General features: G+C 38.4%; 2 protein-coding genes across 3 annotated transcripts; both read left to right on the forward strand.

Moving 5' to 3' along the window:
- The first annotated feature begins 1302 nt into the window (after window positions 1-1302).
- On the forward strand, window positions 1303-5023 carry nfu1 (NFU1 iron-sulfur cluster scaffold homolog (S. cerevisiae)). Of its 2 annotated transcripts, XM_057034290.1 has the most exons (8): window positions 1303-1462; window positions 1966-2066; window positions 2168-2303; window positions 3186-3252; window positions 3321-3438; window positions 3538-3601; window positions 3666-3840; window positions 4227-5023. In XM_057034290.1, exons 1-8 carry the CDS (start codon window positions 1404-1406, stop codon window positions 4263-4265), a joined length of 759 nt encoding a protein of 252 aa, XP_056890270.1. In that variant the 5' UTR covers window positions 1303-1403; the 3' UTR covers window positions 4266-5023. The 2 variants fall into 2 exon arrangements, with proteins under 2 accessions (XP_056890270.1, XP_056890271.1); XM_057034291.1 differs by lacking the exons at window positions 1966-2066; window positions 2168-2303 and having other exon boundaries at window positions 1384-1462.
- Window positions 5024-5332: 309 nt separating this feature from the next.
- On the forward strand, window positions 5333-18215 carry gfpt1 (glutamine--fructose-6-phosphate transaminase 1). The gene is made up of 19 exons (XM_057034233.1): window positions 5333-5483; window positions 6717-6824; window positions 7174-7281; window positions 7377-7502; window positions 7702-7760; window positions 7848-7982; window positions 8061-8122; window positions 8198-8277; window positions 8355-8463; window positions 8558-8721; window positions 9546-9641; window positions 9852-9949; window positions 10114-10234; window positions 10336-10493; window positions 12074-12188; window positions 13226-13353; window positions 13523-13690; window positions 15038-15199; window positions 17259-18215. Exons 1-19 carry the CDS (start codon window positions 5477-5479, stop codon window positions 17301-17303), a joined length of 2049 nt encoding a protein of 682 aa, XP_056890213.1. The 5' UTR covers window positions 5333-5476; the 3' UTR covers window positions 17304-18215.
- The last annotated feature ends 414 nt before the right edge of the window (window positions 18216-18629 follow it).

Here is an 18629-nt window from a genome sequence, read left to right on the forward strand (position 1 = left end):
TCCAACTATCACTGGATCGGTTCGCCGCCGCCTGTGAAGCGGCTGGGATGAGAATCAGCACCTCCAAATCCGAGGCCATGGTTCTCGACCGGAAAAAGGTGGAGTGCCTTCTCCGGGTAAAGGAGGAGATCCTGCCCCAAGTGGAGGAGTTTAAGTACCTCGGGGTCTTGTTCACGAGTGGGGGAAGAATGGAGCGGGAGATCGACAGGCGGATCGGTGTGGCGTCTGCAGTAATGCGGACTCTGCACCGGTCCGTTGTGGTGAAGAGAGAGCTGAGCCGAAAGGCGAAGCTCTCGATTTACCGGTCGATCTTCGTTCCTACCCTCACCTATGGTCATGAGCTTTGGGTCATGACCGAAAGAACAAGATCACGGGTACAAGCGGCTGAAATGAGCTTCCTCCGTAGGGTGGCTGGGCTCTCCCTTAGAGATAGGGTGAGAAGCTCTGCCATCCGGGAGGAACTCGGAGTAGAGTCGCTACTCCTCCGCGTTGAGAGGAGCCAGATGGGGTGGCTTGGGCATCTAATCAGGATGCCCCCTGGACGCCTCCCTGGTGAGGTGTTCAGGGCATGTCCCTCCGGTAGGAGACCCCCGGGGAGACCCAGGACACGTTGGAGAGACTATGTCTCTCGACTGGCCTGGGAACGCCTGGGGATCCCTCCGGATGAGCTGGAGGAGGTAGCTGGGGAGAGGGAAGTCTGGGCTTCTCTCCTTAGGCTGCTACCCCCGCGACCCGACCCGGATAAGCGGTAGAGAATGGATGGATGGATGGATGGATGCTTGGTTCCACAGTAACGGCGCACCAGAGAAATTTACTCATTTTATTCTTATTTTTTCTCATTCTGAGAAATACAATGTGTCGCGTGAGTGCGTGACAAAAGACCGAAAAGCGTGAAACTTGAGAGCCCTGTAATACATTACCCGTCTCTCGCTTTTTCTCCCATTGACTTCTCGCATAAATTTACGAGTCGTAATGTAAAATCTATCCTTGTTTGTGAATCCTATCCTAAATTAAAACTCAACAAATCGTCCACAGCCTCATTTTTAGCAAGGGTCTCCAAAAGAAGCAGATTGTTTGAATATTATGACTTTATTCTCATAAATAATGACGTTAGTAATGACTTTAATCTCGTAAATATATATATATTTTATTAATGTGGCCCTAATACTCCGTCTTAGATAACTGACCTGGTTTTAAAGACGTGTCTTTTTCATTGTGGCTCTGGGAAACAAATCTTTTTTGGGCCGCCTTGGATTTCTTCTCCAGTATCGCATGTGTCCACCAGGGGGAAAACGACGTGCGGTTGATGTCCGCCACTGGCTCTGTTTCTTCTTCTACGCTTATGTCACTTCCTCAAATAAGACCACCATTTCCGTTTTCATTAGCTGATAACAACAAACGAGATGGCGACTTACGGAAAGATCTGCAGATTACTGCGTATTTCATCAGCACTTTCGATTCCGTAAGTTAATTTTTGTTGAACATGTTGTAATGTACCTTTTAAATGATTTGATAAATCCTGAGTAGTTGACAAGACACAGCGATGTGCTGAATGCATATTTTACTAATATTTATTATTTGGGCAATAAGATTACCTTCATTGCTAATGTGACAGATGACGGATATTATGTATAATAATCCGTAATTTGTGTTAATTAACTTTATTGTAAAATATTTTAAGCAGTCTAGTGCTTTATACCAATATATTATTTTTTATTTTTTTTAAATATGTAGCAAGTCCATAATGGGTAAGGATCGAATTAGACGACGCTCTTTAACTACACACAATATGTACAATTTGCATATTTTATGTAGTTCGCTATTATGTTCAGCAGTAAAAAAAAAAAGAGAAAAGAATTGTTTTTTATGTAATAGCTGCTCTCTGCAGAACTTTGCTTCAGTAATTATACTACAGTAACGCCTAAGTGCTTCATAGTAACTATGAATCACTCATTTATTTTGTAGACTTACGAGCGGTGGAAATCTGAGAACTGGGTTACTTGGCACGTCACACAACTCAATAGGTTCTAACAGATGGCCACAAAACCCTTATTGCATTGTCCCTGGTTTGTATAATATGAGCATCCTATGAGCAACTTTCTTACTTGGAGGAAACTTCGGATATTGGCTAATATCATACTTCTTTCATCATATGATCCAATTTTAGGAAGGACAATGTTCGTCCAGACACAGGACACACCAAACCCAAACAGCCTCAAGTTCCTGCCTGGCTGTACAGTTCTTGAAACAGGAACGATGAATTTTGAAAGCCCTCGTGATGCACACTGCTCACCATTGGCCAGGTTTGTGAGTGTGAAATCAGGCCAAACTTCTCCCATCCACCCCTTTTATTTAAAAAAAATAAATGTAAAATTTGAGGGATATAAAAATACAATTTGCAATGTTCTCAGCTGTGGTGTTTCTGGGCTTATGCTCCAAAAGACTGAGCTCAATCAGTTAACTGTCTCAAGCATTCTGAGAAAAAGCACTGAAATATATCAGAAGTTTTTTTTAGTCTCCTTTTTGTGTTGGTTTTTTTCACAGGTTGCTACAGTTAGGTTGATATATTTGTCTATATATATTTTACTCATTATTGTGTTTCGGTGCCCTCTTCAGCACTTTATTCCTTCAATGCCCTCTTCAGCACTCTGTTCCTTCAATGAGATCTCTCTAGAAGCGGAATATTTTGGGACTAGGCTGATTATAATCCAACAACACTCTGCATACCTATGTCAGAGCAACAGTTGTTTTTCCCCACGATTCAGGCCTCTGTAAATTTACAATTCTTGGTGTTTTTTGCATATCTAATACTTTATAAAATAATTTTTCACAGTTACAGTAAAAGTTTGTCTAAGAGTGTCTAAATTATTTCAACAGTACTAAAACATCTGAAAGCTCCGCCATTTTTTTGAAGTCTTTAGCCGCTGTTTAAAATGTATTCAAAAATAAAAGTTCTCTCATACCACGCTACTCATTACTGTTAGAAAGATTAAAACAGATCAGCTACATAGTGCTTTTCTTGTTGATCAATGGTCCACAAGCCATGACAATCATGTTGATTGGTTTGACTTATGGTAAATAATATTGTGACTTATACTAGGAGTACATTTTTTCTTGTATTGGTTTGAAGAGACGGGTTTGTCGACTTGGTTTTTATTTTTAAAATGTTTTAATTTTTTTTACAGGCAGCTGTTTAGGGTAGATGGTGTCAAAAGTGTCCTGCTGGGAACAGATTTTATCACCATATCAAAGGTAAAATCTGCCTTATAATGAAACAAACAGACAAATATTGAAATTACACATTTTTATTTTCCATCAAGTCTGATGCAAATATGGAATGGAAGGTAATAAAACCGGACGTCTTTGCTGCCATTATGGACTTTTTCACATCTGGGCTTCCGGTTGTCAGTGAGGGTAGCCACCAGAGTGAGGATACAGGTAAACATTGTCATCAAACCATGCAAACGTTTTAATTAGAGAAATTAGAATTGGAGAAATGTTTTTGTTAATGAAAATAAATATCTTCTCATTTTTTAGCACCTTCAGATGATGATGATGAAGTGGTTGCAATGATAAAAGAGCTTCTGGACACTCGAATAAGGTAAGAATGTGAAGATGTGTAATGTCCCTGTTGCTCTGTCTTTCTGATGCAGTGTTGTAACCAGGCCAACAGTGCAGGAGGATGGAGGTGATGTTTTGTACCGGGGCTTTGAAGACGGCATTGTTAAATTGAAGCTGCAGGGTTCCTGCACCAGTTGTCCAAGTTCTATAATTACACTGAAGAGTGGAATTCAAAACATGCTGCAATTTTACATACCTGAAGTGGAATCAGTGGAGCAGGTTTGTTCCTCTGCACAACATACAACTCAACATTGTCATAACATAGGTATGCTGCTTTATATCTCAATTTTTTGTGTTGAGCTCTGGTAGTTTATACTAAAGACTGAAAGTTTTTTTTTTCCCTAACAGAGTATGTTGCCACTGTTGCAAAATATATTTATTTGATATATGTAGAAATAAGGTAAATCACATATAATTATTAAAAGTACACTTTTGTTGAAATGTTGAATTTCTAGGTTGGGTAAGATGTACAAATAACTGTAATATAATGGTAACTCGTTTGTGAAAGAGGTTATACATGTTTTTAATGTTAATGTTATAACATCTTTTAAAATACAAAAAATAAGGTATCAGATGTTATAACATCTTTGTTTTTTTCTCTTCAGGTTAAGGATAGGGAAGAAGAGCAGGCTGTTCAAATTTGAAACCGACTGAGGACTCTTTATATTGCTCCCTCACCAGATTTGTGATACAATCAACAAGCAGATTCAGAGTATGGTCTCATAGAGGTCTATATATATATGATCTTCAGATATTTCTTCATTCATTTTCTTGTTTTCTGTTCTGTAACAGTACTATAAAATAGAAATGCACCCAGTCAGAGAAACAGAATGATGTGTTGCTGAAATAATATGTATTTACACCTTTGTCATTCAGTCAATTGTCAAATAAAATATTTAACATTGAGATAAGCTAAGATGTCTGGTTGGCCCGTGACTTAAAGCCAGACATTGCACATTAGATACCAGCCTTGAGTTTATCACCAGTGAAACCTGTAATGCTTTCAGCTTCCTGCCCAATCTGATGTGGATAATAAAGTACATAAAAAAATTCAAGTCATCAATCTGTACAGACTGGTAGTTCATGCTGGATGCCATCACTCAGATGAATTCAGACATCTTTCTTTAAGCGCCTTCATTCTCTAACTGGTCCATAATCTACTGCCCAGACTAGCAAGCCTTCAGTCGAGTCTGACTCTCCAATGTCTATTCATCCCTTGGTGGAGAAATTTACATTGTTAAAGCGTTCATATAAAAAAGCAGAACAGAAATACAAAATGATGTTCAAAATTATATACAAAATGTCTAATGAGATGTCTAAAAATATGGAAATTGGCGCATTATAACATTTTAATAATTCATTCTGTAAATAGGCATAAAATAAATATTGACATGTTTTACCAGCATTTGTCATGTCCCGTCAAATTCAATTTAAATGTACATATTCAAAGATTATGTTAGCATGAATTATATAGCAATTCAAATGTTAGTACACATTAATTTTTACAATTTTAACTGAGAGGATGCTTTTTTATGCAAGAATACTTGCGCAATCACAGTGGTGGTTAATAATTATTCATTAAACTTTAGTTTCGACTCAGAGTTCGAGTCGTTATATTGTGGTTGTAATAGACATTAAAATGTCACAACACCAGTCTGTTTGATGGCAGCCCGGAACTGCATCCTGATGCCACGTCAGACTTGACTGCGTTCCTGTTTTTTGCGCAGCTGCTAGCCAGACGGACAGGCCCCGAAGCCAATCAAACGCGCTGAAATTGGAGGAGGCATGGCATATATCATAGGCGTTCCCGGCCGGCTATCACCAGGAAGCTGTAGCTGGCAACCGGACTGCAATCATGTGTGGTGAGTCCTAACGCAACTCTGTAGTCTTATTATTTGTTTAGTCTTAGTTGATCCATAATATACATATATCAAGCTACATTCTCTTAATTTTTAAGACAACCAATGAATACAATCGAGTTTACCACTAGTATATATTGTGCTTTAAAATGAAAGACATTTGAAATTAGCTAATGTTTAGGGTGGCTAACCATTATTAACGTTCACAATTATTGGTATATTTAGCATATTGGTTATCCAAACGTAAAAAAATAAAATCAATGGGCTATCATGTTCTTTATATGATTTCAAAATTGCGTTGGCCGAAAAAAACATCAGTAAGAGCTAAACACTTCCTGGTGTTTTCCCCATCTCGCTAATGTTTACGGGCGATCATCGAATATCTTTACATTTAACCATTATTTCTAATGTCGGAATGAATTTTGTTTTGGGCCCAATAGTGCATCTAAGTGTATTCATATAAAGGGAGCGTCAGAGGCTGCTGTTTTGAATGGTCTCTGGTTCTGCATTTCCATTCATCTAGCTGTGGTTAGTACAGGGCTGCATTTCATGCTTCTCATTCCCCATACAGGCGTGCGCCTAATGGCTACGGAGGACTTTCACTGAATAAAAAATTTAGTGGCTATAGATGTGGAAAAACTCCACACATTGGCTGGCATTTGCTAATTGTGTAACTTTAAACGTGGCATACAGATCTGCTCCACAGTTGTGTTATAGTGGTCTGGTATAGACATTATCAGGATTATGTTAATACATTTTAATGTGTTGTCACTGATAAGCTGTAAAACATCTACTCATGCGCCAAGGCATCTGTTATGATGTTGAATTTTTGGTGCATTATTTACTTTTACCTCAAAGAAGAGCTCAAATATTTATAGGTGTGTTGTTTATTATGGGGAGATGAAGGTCTGAAAACAATCCTTTTCTAATGCATTGCCCACTCCTGCATAAGGAGGAATTAAACTGTCTCTCAAGTATTAAATAGCTGTAGAATCCTGCTCCATCTGATGTTATGACATTACCTATGGGTAATGCTGACATGAAACTGTCAGTTGGGAAAAAATTATGCATGTACCTGGAAAACTTTGTTGAAACCAGCATTCGACTTTAAGAGTGTGTTGCAAAGTAGCATTAAAATAACTGGTATCTGTCCCTGTCAAATGGATCTTGCCATCTTTTAGGAATTTTAGACTGTGTTTTCAGTTACTTTCTTGAGAATCTTTCTCCTCTCAAAAGGAATCTTTGCATACCTTAACTACCATGTGCCGAGGACTCGCCGTGAGATTCTTGAAATCCTCATCAAAGGTCTGCAACGCCTGGAGTACAGAGGCTATGACTCAGCTGGTAAGCATAAACTAAAACATCTACATCACACCAACACATACTTTTTATCTGTCTTCTCTGCTTCAGTGTTTAGTCATTGTCAACTTGAGAAAATGTATTCTACTAATGTTAATCAAGCTGCTGATATTTACTGAATGTATTTGTTGTATTTACAGTATGTTATACTAGCAAAATAGTTGTCACATCAGTAACATAAAAGTTCTAAATGAGCCACCTATCATCATGCCGCTTAGCCAAACTGGAGTGTACACTTTGTCATGTCAATTTCTTCTAACTTAGAAAGTATGTTTCTCTATGTTGACACTAATGGATTTGTTTGTGATCTTTCTTTGTTTTCTTTTTTCTGAAGGTGTGGGTATTGATGGTGGCAATAGCAAGGATTGGGAGTCAAATGCCAAATCTATCCACCTGATCAAACAGCGTGGAAAAGTGAAGGCTCTTGATGAAGAAATCCACAGTGAGCAAAGGGCTTATTACATGACAAGAATAAATAATTCACATATTTACCTTTTTTCCCATCATGTATTTGTGCTTATGTTTGACCCTTTTTAGAACAGAAGGATATTGACCTGGATTTGGAGTTCGATGTTCACCTTGGCATTGCTCACACTCGCTGGGCTACACATGGTGTTCCAAGCCCTGTTAACAGTCATCCCCACAGATCTGACAAGACTAATGGTTTGATGTGCTAAAGTACAGTATTTCTACCATGCTAATCTAATCTCTTTGATGCAAAGATAAGCTTTTTTGAAATACCCTGTTAAAAACTCCATATATTATACAATTTTGTTACTAGGTTTCAGAAGATGCAGTTCATATTGTTTGAGAGTGGATGAGTGGCAGTACCTTATTTTATTTCGATCTTTCTTATCTGTAGAGTTCATTGTCATTCACAATGGCATTATCACCAACTACAAAGATCTCAGGAAATTCCTGGTAAAATTTTGTGATCTAAACTACCTTCAGTTGATGTAATTTATGCCTCTGACAGACAGGATTAATTAACTCTTTTCATCTGTACAGGAGAGCAAAGGCTATGAGTTTGAGTCAGAGACTGACACCGAGACCATCGCCAAGTTGGTAAAGTACATGTATGACAACAGGGAGAGTGACGACATCAGCTTTGCTACGCTAGTGGAGCGCGTTATCCAGCAGCTGGTGTGGACCTGCTAATGCATTCAGATACTTTTGTAATTGTTAAGAGTTGTTAGAGCCTGTTTGATCCCCACCTTTTAGGAGGGATCTTTTGCTTTGGTCTTTAAAAGTGTTCACTACCCCGGAGAAGCTGTTGGCACAAGGTAGACCACTGATGATGCCTATCTCACCATTTATACAGATGACAGTATTGTTGACTTGTACATGTTGACATATAGGAGGGGAAGTCCATTACTTATGGGAGTGAGGAGTGACCACAAACTATCTGCGGATCATATTCCTGTGCTATACCGCTCGTGTAAGAAACCTTTTTTTTCAAAGTATTATTTTTCCATATTTCACAAGAATATCATCTTTATTTTGCTACTTTTCCAGCTGCTAAAGACAAGAAGGGTTGCACCACCCTCTCTAGGGCAGGGCAGGACACCTCTCTGTTCCCCGTTGATGAAAAGGCTGTGGAGTACTACTTTGCATCTGATGCAAGGTACTGTATGAGCAAGCTATTTTCCCCATACCATCTACTTTATACAGTGCAAGAATTTATATTAATCAAACTTTTTTTTTTTTTGTCATTATAGTGCAGTAATTGAGCACACCAACCGTGTTATCTTCCTGGAGGATGATGATGTAGCTGTTGTGGTAGATGGCAGGCTGTCCATCCACAGGATAAAGCGTACAGCTGGGGACTATCCAGCCCGTGCCATCCAGACCCTGCAAATGGAGCTACAGCAGATTATGAAAGGTAAATGTGTTTTCATCCGTTCTTCTGCTGACCATTACCCATTTGTCTAAGAAGTGCTGCCCAGTAATTATGTCATGGATGCTTTGATGATAGTCTGGTTACCAAGACAGCTGTAAAGAAAAACTGTTGAATTGTAAAGTTAATTCAGGCCTAATATTGGTATATCATTGTTATCTGGAGATGGATGAGAATCTTTTCACCATGTCTTAGTTTTAGATGGAATCATTTAAAGTTTAAAAAAAAAAAAAAAAAAAAAAAAAAACCTTAGGTATAAAAAGACAAATCCAATTAAAGCTTGAAGATACCTAAATATGTGTCAACGGTGCACTATTTTGAGGTCATATACTGTAGTTCTTTTTTCTTGACTATTTGCCAGTAATCCAGCAGAGGGCAGACATTACTTGGCTGGTTCTCAGATTCCTTTGTTACCCTGTCATTGCTCAGGCTTTCCTCTAGTCTAGTCTCTAAAAACCTTTTGCTTAATAACCTATTTTGTCCAAAAATAGGTTTGACCGAAATTGCTGATGGACCCAAGCACAGAAATTCTGATATTTCTATGCAAATTGAATTACTGGAAACACCTACAGCTTAGTAGCGTGTGTTGTCCTTAATTTAAAATGTTACTTATGCCCTGGTTCTGGATCCACTCAGAGAAGGGGGCATTCATTTCATGCATGTATTTCTGGATTATTGATTTAAATATTGCTCCAATAGTGATTGGAGGACTCCCACTTTATGAAAACTCCATATCTGTGTTCTTAAGAGGCTTTTACAGGACTAGCACTAGTGAAACATTTTCCCTAATTATGATCCTCCCACTGCAGGAAACTTCAGCTCCTTCATGCAGAAGGAGATCTTTGAGCAGCCAGAATCTGTGGTCAACACCATGAGAGGGAGAGTCAATTTTGAAAACAACACAGGTCAGAATAAAGTATCAATAATTGTTCATGAAAAGCTCATACCTAATTTAAACATTTTTAACATCTTAAAAATGTGTCACACTGTTGTGATTAAAATGTAACAAGGTAACCTCAATTTCAGTTCACACTAGGATATGTAATTAATAGTGTTCTTCACATTTTGAGCCCCTTGGGTTAGCTGGAGATTGATGGACCAATTATCTGTTTTAGTGATCTTGGGTGGTCTGAAGGACCACATCAAAGAAATTCAACGGTGCCGGCGACTCATCCTTATTGCCTGTGGCACCAGCTACCATGCTGGGGTGGCAGTGAGTAGCTTCTGCTTTTTGCTTCTTTCAAATGCTATACAGACATCAACACTGAAGACCTATTTCAAAGATTTGGATAAAAGTTGGTTTTTATTGTGTTCAGAGGTGTAATCTTTGAGTTTGTTTTTAGGAGAATGAATGTCGAGTTTTGTGTTGCTTTTCAGACTCGTCAGGTGCTGGAAGAACTGACTGAGTTGCCTGTCATGGTGGAGCTAGCCAGTGACTTTTTGGACAGGAACACTCCAGTCTTCCGAGATGATGTTTGTTTCTTTATCAGCCAGTCAGGTGGAGAGACCATTTCTTATTTTCTAATACACCTCAATCTCAATACAGCCTCAACTGCACTGCAGAAGATTTAGTTGATCTCTTCATGCTTAATCCTTCAGGTGAGACTGCTGACAGCCTCATGGCCCTGCGTTATTGTAAGGACAGGGGAGCTCTGACTGTGGGCATCACCAATACTGTGGGAAGCTCCATTTCCAGAGAGACTGACTGTGGCGTCCACATCAATGCTGGGCCTGAGATTGGAGTAGCCAGCACCAAGGTATTTCTTGAAGAACTGTGTCTTTTTCATAAAGCGCTGTCAAGACTATTAAACATATACCATTAAAATCACTATGTAATTAGGCTTGTGTCCCTAATTTCCAGACTCCTGATAGGAAATGCAACATAATGTACTCTATAACTTACAGGGTTTTTATTTTACTATGGAATTTTGCTTAATTTGTTCCTGGGTATTAACTAAAAAAAACACCACAAGTTGGTGTAATTGCTGGCAAATTTATTATATACTATTTTACTTATGTTTTCAGATCACTCTTTTGTTGTCTTCTTTGAAAGACTAAAGCCTTTTACACATTACCAGAGGCAATAACATATCAGGCAGTTTATTATCATACTAGAAACAAAGCACTTAATGAGTGCAAGTCCTTGCTAAGCAGCTAATTTCACCACATATTGTATTGTGACTTGTACCCAAAACTAATAGTCCAATAACTTGGAATACCTTAAATTTATTTTTCTGCCACCGTATATTGCTTGGCTTATATTTGAGGGTTAGCCTTGGTGAAGGGATTACCAATTGAGGCGGGAGATTATAGGAGAGCGTATAATGTGATTTGTATTTGCGAATCAAGCACTTGGAAAGAGGGATCTGTGTTGTCTTCCTTTAAAGGAAGTTGTTGCTACTGAGCTATGGATGACGTTACAATGGGACTTGCCATGACAATTCGAATAATTATAACTGAAACTGTATAATGTATGATAATAAAAGTGATATTTTATTGCTTTTATTATTATATGTTGTATGTGATTTGAGTTGGTGTTCTGTGGGCTGCACAAAGCTGTAATCTCTGTAAATTTACTTGAGTTGCAGCAGTCGCAAAGTGACATCACCACAGTCGTCACGCCAAAAAGTGCACTTATTCACCCGTGGGTTGCACCCATTCATCTTTCAGCTTTATGAATTGAGCTATGGTATGGAATTTGCAGCAAATCTGGCAGATTGAGGGACAATAAAATGATAAGAATAACATCTGTAAAAATACTGGATTATATCTTTTCCATTTACAGAAATAGGTGGTCATCATTGGATAGTGGAAAACGGTTTTGTAGAATAAATTATTCATTTGTATGGGCAGCACTGGTGGTCAGAGTTCCAAGTGGATGTGATGATAGGGGAGAGATTATCTGGCTTAGAATGCTGGCATTTGACTCTAAAGGGTCCCAAGAAAATGACCTCTATGCAGAAACTAAATCTTCCAAATAGACAGAATGCTTCCAGGAGTGGACTGAAGAGGGAAGAGAATGATAGAATTGACAGTGTTCATATTAGACACTTCAAACTTGTTTGGTTTTTGAGTTCTAGTTTTCCAGGATAAGAAAACTGTAATTCAACTGCAGTGTTTAAATGCATTTTATTCAGAGCAAATGTTGAATGGCAGCTTTACAAAGAGTATTAAGTCAGGATTAGTTTTATTTACTGTATGAAGTATGCATTTTTTTTTGCTGTAAAACAGAAAATGTCATTAATATAGAAAACTAGTTTCAGCAAGCAACATTAGATTGGTTATTTGTTTAGTAATGTGACTAAATAAATGTTTCTCTGGTTTCTGTGCATTGTAGGCCTATACCAGTCAGTTTGTAGCCCTGATCATGTTTGCACTCCTGATGTGTGATGACAGGATTTCCATGCAGCCCAGACGCCGTGAGATAATTCAGGGTCTGAAAATACTTCCAGGTAAAACATAACATAATTTTTTTTAAGTTCTGGAAGTGAAATTATGATCATATTAAATTTGTAATTTAGAGAACCACACTTGAAACAATGATTGAATGCTTTCAAATGACTCTGGACTCTGTTTCCTACAGTCTGACAAAACTATGTATGCTACATATTAGGGATCCAGTTCCATTGCCAACGTAACTCATTCATCGGAAATGTATCCAATCTGTGAGTTATTAACTTTAACGACTACCATCGCCATTCACCTAGCAAGCTAGCACTGAGCAGCACTGGGGCAAACATGTCCGCTGTGTGCATGCCCAAAATGCCACAAAGCAAAGTGCAATGCTTGCAAAGCCTGGTGGAGTCTCTGTCGCAATGTACAATACCATTCACTAATCAAACATTTGGGGGTGAAACAAAACACATAAAAGAGCCAGAAGAAATCAAACCTGGGGGCAGAACAATTAAAAGTGCCACCAGGAATCAGTTCTGGATTTGTTTTCTTCATGGAATTCTACTCATTTCATGTTTTTCTGCTTCCTTTTCTCTCCTCATACTCAGCTCAAGGTCCTAATACATGCATACATATGTAGAGAGGAGTTTATTACAGCCTCACACAAAATCAGCAGTAATGATAATATTAATATCATATTCAAAACAGACCTCAAGCATCAGAATAGTATTGGTATTGACCAAATTCAGGTGTTGGGATGTGATCCTAAAAAATATTGTGGGTTCTCATCAAATTGAAAACTCATCCACATATTTTCTAACCATTTTTCCCTTAAGAGGTCCTGGCGGGGGGTGGAGAGGTGACTGGATCCTATCCAAGATGCTTTCAGCCGAGAGTTGGGTTGGCCTGGCTCATCGTAGGGCCAACATACAAAAACGGAAGGCCATTCACACCTACTGTCTGTGGGCATATGGGGAGCAGCCAGTCTGCACAGAAAAACCTGTTGTGTTTGTAGAAGCAACAGTGCTAATCAGTGCCCAACTGCAGCACTGTCAAATTGAAAAACATTGAATAATAATGTTTGTATTTTGCATAGATTTGATAAAGGAGGTTCTCCGTTTGGATAATGAGATTCAGAAGCTGGCCGAAGAACTGTACCAGGAAAAGAGTGTGCTGATTATGGGCAGAGGCTATCATTATGCTACCTGCCTGGAAGGAGCACTGGTGAGCCAAAAGAGTTCCACTCCGTTATATTTGGATGTTTAATTTAAGCCAAACTACATGAAATAGTTGTTTATTCTGTAAAGCAAAAGACTATTTGTAAGATTGGAAAAAAAAAAAATCTACATCATAACAATCTTACTATCTTAACATTGTTTTTCATGCTGTTTAGAAAATCAAAGAAATCACATACATGCATTCAGAGGGAATCCTGGCAGGAGAGCTTAAACATGGCCCACTGGCTCTGGTGGATAAACTAATGCCAGTCATCATGATCATCATGAGAGACCACACTTACACTAAATGTCAAAATGCGCTACAGCAAGTCATAGCCCGTCAGGTAGGTCAAGCACTCTCCAAGGAATGGCTTTGCTATCTAGAAACATGAATATTCATTAGCAAATGCAAAAAATATTATAGTTTCATCAGGTTATCTTGTTTTTTTTCCTCTGTAGTAAAATCAATATTAATCATTTAAAAAATATGTGTGTGTGTGTGTGTGTGTGTATATATATATATATATATATATATACACACACACATATATATGTGTGTATATATATACACATACACACACACACATATATATATGTGTGTGTATATATATATATATATGTGTGTGTGTGTATATATATATATGTGTGTGTGTGTGTGTATATATGTATATATATATATGTGTGTGTGTGTGTGTGTGTGTGTATATGTATATGCATATATATACATATATGTACCGTCTCATTGTTGCCCCTCTGATGCACCTGTTGTTGATTTCATTAACAACAAAGCAGCAGAAACGGATTAACATCCCCCTCTGCTACTTAAGTGACCAGATCAATATCCCAGAAGTTTGATTGATAGGTTGCTATACTCTGATTAAAAAGTGTTCCTCTAATTTTTTTGAGCAGTGTATTAGATGTCCCTCGTAATGACACTCTAATTTTCTCACTTTTGACAGTGTTAAGGTGCCTGAGTGAGTGTGTTTGAGAAGGAGACTGTGGTGACTTTCATTTAAGAAAAATAATCCTCTTGGCCTTCTAGAATTTCAAATTTAAAGATATTGAACGTTTTAAGGTCTGGCAGCAGAATGCTTTGAATGTAGAGTCAATTTTACTTGTCTCTGCAACACACCTCCTAATCTTTAGCACAGTAAATAAATGGAGGGTTCAGCTGCGTCTGAAAAGATAATTGTCAGAAATTAGTAGCAGATGTTACTTGAAGGTGTGAATTTTTTTCAATTCTGATATCACCTTTGACACTCAAATCTGGGTGCACACGTAACGATAATCAGGTTGTTTTTGTCCAAATTTCTCCTCCCCAACCAAGGACAGCAAATGCCTGGTTATCTTACCGCTTATAAGATTATTTTGTGGACTGAGGTGCTCTTGCTTGAGATTTTCCCATTAAAAACAGTCTTGACGGCCATCATTCTATCGCCTTGTGTTTCCTCTTCCATTTTGCATGACGTGCTTTCCGGTTGTTGCTATGTTTCATCGTTTTCTTAGATCATGTGAGATACCTGGCTTGGATGACAAGATTCTAGATTGGTGGTGGGACAGAATTCCAGTGTGTTGTGTGGTGTGTTGCGATCAAAACTGTTCAATGCCTCATTTTTTATCTTCAGGTGTGGGCATCTCTTAAGATTCAGAAAATCCTCACATATGTTACCCCACTTAAATTTGTTTTCTAGGGTCGGCCCATCGTGATATGTGATGAAGATGATTACGAGACCATCAAGAACTCCAGCCGCGCCATCAATGTGCCCCACTGTGTCGACTGCCTGCAGGGGATCCTTAGTGTCATCCCACTGCAGCTACTGTCCTTCCATCTGGCTGTTCTCCGAGGTTATGATGTGAGTACCCTGTCCTGCATTTTTTTTCTGACTAAAACCTTTGGAAATCGCTGATGTGAATTAAAAATTTAATTTGTCTCTTTCTTTTTTTTAATTTTTTTGTATATTGTACAACTGTAAAGGGCAGTAAGACTGTCACAAAAAAAACAAAAACAGGTAAAAACAGCTTTTTGCCTATGGTCGTTTTAACCCTACGGCGGATGGGTTTGGGCCGGAATTTCCCAAAGCCTTTCATGAGTTTCTTGCACTCTCTCTTGAGAGTGATCTGAGACACATTTAGAAACTGTTTCCATCCTCTTTTAGTGAAGCAAAAAATTGTCTATTACTAACACAGGACAAGGATGAAACAGAGCCAGGGAGCTGCAGGCAAGTTGCTCTTCTAAATTGCAATCTGAATACTAGCAAACTGGCTCAGTAAAAATGTATCAATTATTATCCACTTGGACCAAGGATGCTTTATTCTGGGAGACACTCCTCCTGTAAAGTGAGCAGAGTCCTTAATATCATGTATGCAGATTGTGGCAACGATGACCGAGTGCCTGTAGTTTTCTTAGATGCACTAGAGCAGGGGTGGGGAACCCCCGGCCTCCGGGCCGTATACGGCCTACGAGACCATTTCTACCGGCCCGCAACGCAATAAGATTTTTATATTTTATATGTGCACTTATACAGTGGGACCGTTCGCTAAACTCCGCGAGCTGCAAGTAGCAGCGGTAGCGTATTTTTGCCTTTCGTATCCTGAAATTTCTTTCGTAACAAGAGGAAATATTTTCCCGTTTTCTGAGATAAAACAGACGGTTATGTTATGTCCGAGTCAAGGTCAGGGTCAGTGAACACAGCATGTGATGTACGTAGTGGGCTGGACTGATTGACACGGACGAAAAATGCATAGCGAAACACGCTAAACTCAACGAGTTGAAAGGACAGATGCGTTTGGATAAAATTAACGCTCTTCGCAGGAGTTTGGAGGCTCAACAAGCAGCTTTCACACGACCATGTACCGACAGAGAGAATATTACGCGTGCAAGTTTTGTGATGAGTGAATTAATAGCCACGAAGCTGAAACCTCACGACGAAGGAGAGTTCGTGAACGTGCCTCGTAGCCGCCACTGAGGCGCTCGCGCCGGACCAAGTAAAATTGTTTCAAAGCGTGAATTTTTTTTCGTGAATAACTATTGAACTAAGACATATATTGTTATGATTCCAGTGACTAACGGTATGTTTTTATGGTCAAGGAATCTAAATATGTAGTCAAAGTATATGTGGGACTAATATTTATGGTGGAAATCACAATATGCCAGGAATTGTTGCGCTTGGCGGAGGTCTGCGCTCTCCGAGTGATTTCTAGTTGTTATTATTATTGTCTTTATCTTTCTTTCTTTTCATTTATTTTCTTGATTATCTTGTTGTATTGCAGTTTTTGTAAGTAGAGGCCTCGAACAGGCCCTTACGGGTCTCTTGCCTCAACTCTGCACCTCTTTTTTTTATTGTTTTGTATGACCATGAAAACATATTTTACTTGTTTGTCATTTTATTCTATTTTTTTTTGGTGATTTTATATGCATGTGTGCTAAATAAATAATTCAAACTCAAATGCAGCAATCATGAGACTTAGTAACACAGTGGTTATAGACTTTTTTTTGCATCCCTATGTGTTCATAATAGTATGGCCCTCGGAGGACTTTATAAAAATTGAAATGGCCCTCGATATGAAAAAGGTTCCCCACCCCTGCACTAGAGGACCTTTTTTTGTCTTATTTATTTACGACGCTTTACAAATTTGGATTCGGAGACTCTGCTGAGATGTTTCCTCTTCCACACCACACCCAGATTGCTCTGTACCTAAGCAGGAAGGTGGCCATGAAAGGTATCCTTTAAACTTGTAGGTCTGCCATTCCACCCACCTTTGCTCATCGGCTCAGCGAGATGTTGCCGGTTATTCAATCTCTTGTAAGGGAGAATGAGAAAATTAAAAAAGTTGAATGAATGTTAATAGGACTGTCTGCTTTCTTTAGTTTAAATATTTATGCAGTTGCTGACCACTTTTGTTTGTCCACAGGTGGATTGTCCACGAAATTTGGCCAAGTCAGTCACTGTTGAGTGAACTACACCTTTTCCTGTTGAATGACTCAGAGGAAATGATTACATTAGGAGAGCCAGGACAGAAACACTAGTCTTCTATTGGACATCCTCTCCTCTGTCATGTATGATTTATTTTCCAAAAAATTAGTATTTTAATAGATTTTTTTCCTGGTGCAAATTTGGGTGTACAATAGCACAGTTTTCATTACTGTCCTGTAGCAAATCAGTTTGGCGGTGTTAGGAACTTGAATACCTTTATGCTGTTTATTAAGACTGGGAGCACCAAGACATTAGCTGTAGTTGAAGCTGTAGACTAATGGAAGTTATGTTTCTACAACACTTTGTTGTGCAATGATATTAATAATTTTAAGTGGGCTTTTTTTTGTTGGCAGCTAATTATCTGAAATGTTCTCACATTGCAATTGAAATAAATAACTTTGAATCATTCCAAGCCACAGGTCACCACTTGATATATAGTATAGTGTTTCTTTTTTGCTCTTTATCCTTAGTTCTAAAGCCTTGCAACAAATGTATCTACACCCAAGTTCGTTAATTTTTAGATTTTTCCCCATTTTTCAACTGAACAATAGATATAACGAACAGAAATGAGTTTTAGTTACAGAAGCAGCATGTCAATCACATATCCTGCAACTAATACCATTTAAAATATTGGGACAAACTAAATTTAAAAAAAAATCTGTTTAAGACTACATTTCATATAACCTTTATTATGAAATGTTACTGTCATCATGTTATAAGTCTGTAATGGTATTATTGGTTGTACACAAAATCATTTTATATGTTCTTATATGTTACAACTTATAATGTGTTTGTGATCAACTGTTCTGCTGATATGAAATGAAGATTTATGGTTTGTTGTGTGAGCTTTATTTTCTGTATTTTGCTTGTCTGAGATAAAAACAGGTTAACATGAGGTCGTTTTTCTACATGCTACATGTATCTACATACACTGTTTTCATCTTGAAACACTCAAAACATCAGTATCCAGTCAATAAAAGGTGAAGAACTGCAAATACGTAGTAGTTCTAAAACCGGTCGCCTGTTTTAGAAAGCATTTTAGTGAAAATCTTGAATTGCTCAACCCTTACATGAGAGAAACTATGCTTTCTCAGTTTCACAAACCGAAGCATAACTGGAGTCAATAAACCAGGTAACATACTCTGAACCTAACGTGTTCACTGCCAGGTTTGCTTTAACTGAACCCGAGTTTCCCTCTTCTTAGGCTGAAGGCAGGGGCAGAAGTGGTATGTCCATTTCTCGAGAAGCCAGTTGATTTGGAAGTGCAGAAATCTAGTTTTGGGTTATCAGACCCTGAATGGATGTGTAC

Source organism: Takifugu flavidus, chromosome 5 (genome assembly GCF_003711565.1).
Source record: "Takifugu flavidus isolate HTHZ2018 chromosome 5, ASM371156v2, whole genome shotgun sequence".
Taxonomy (NCBI): Eukaryota; Metazoa; Chordata; class Actinopteri; order Tetraodontiformes; family Tetraodontidae; genus Takifugu; species Takifugu flavidus.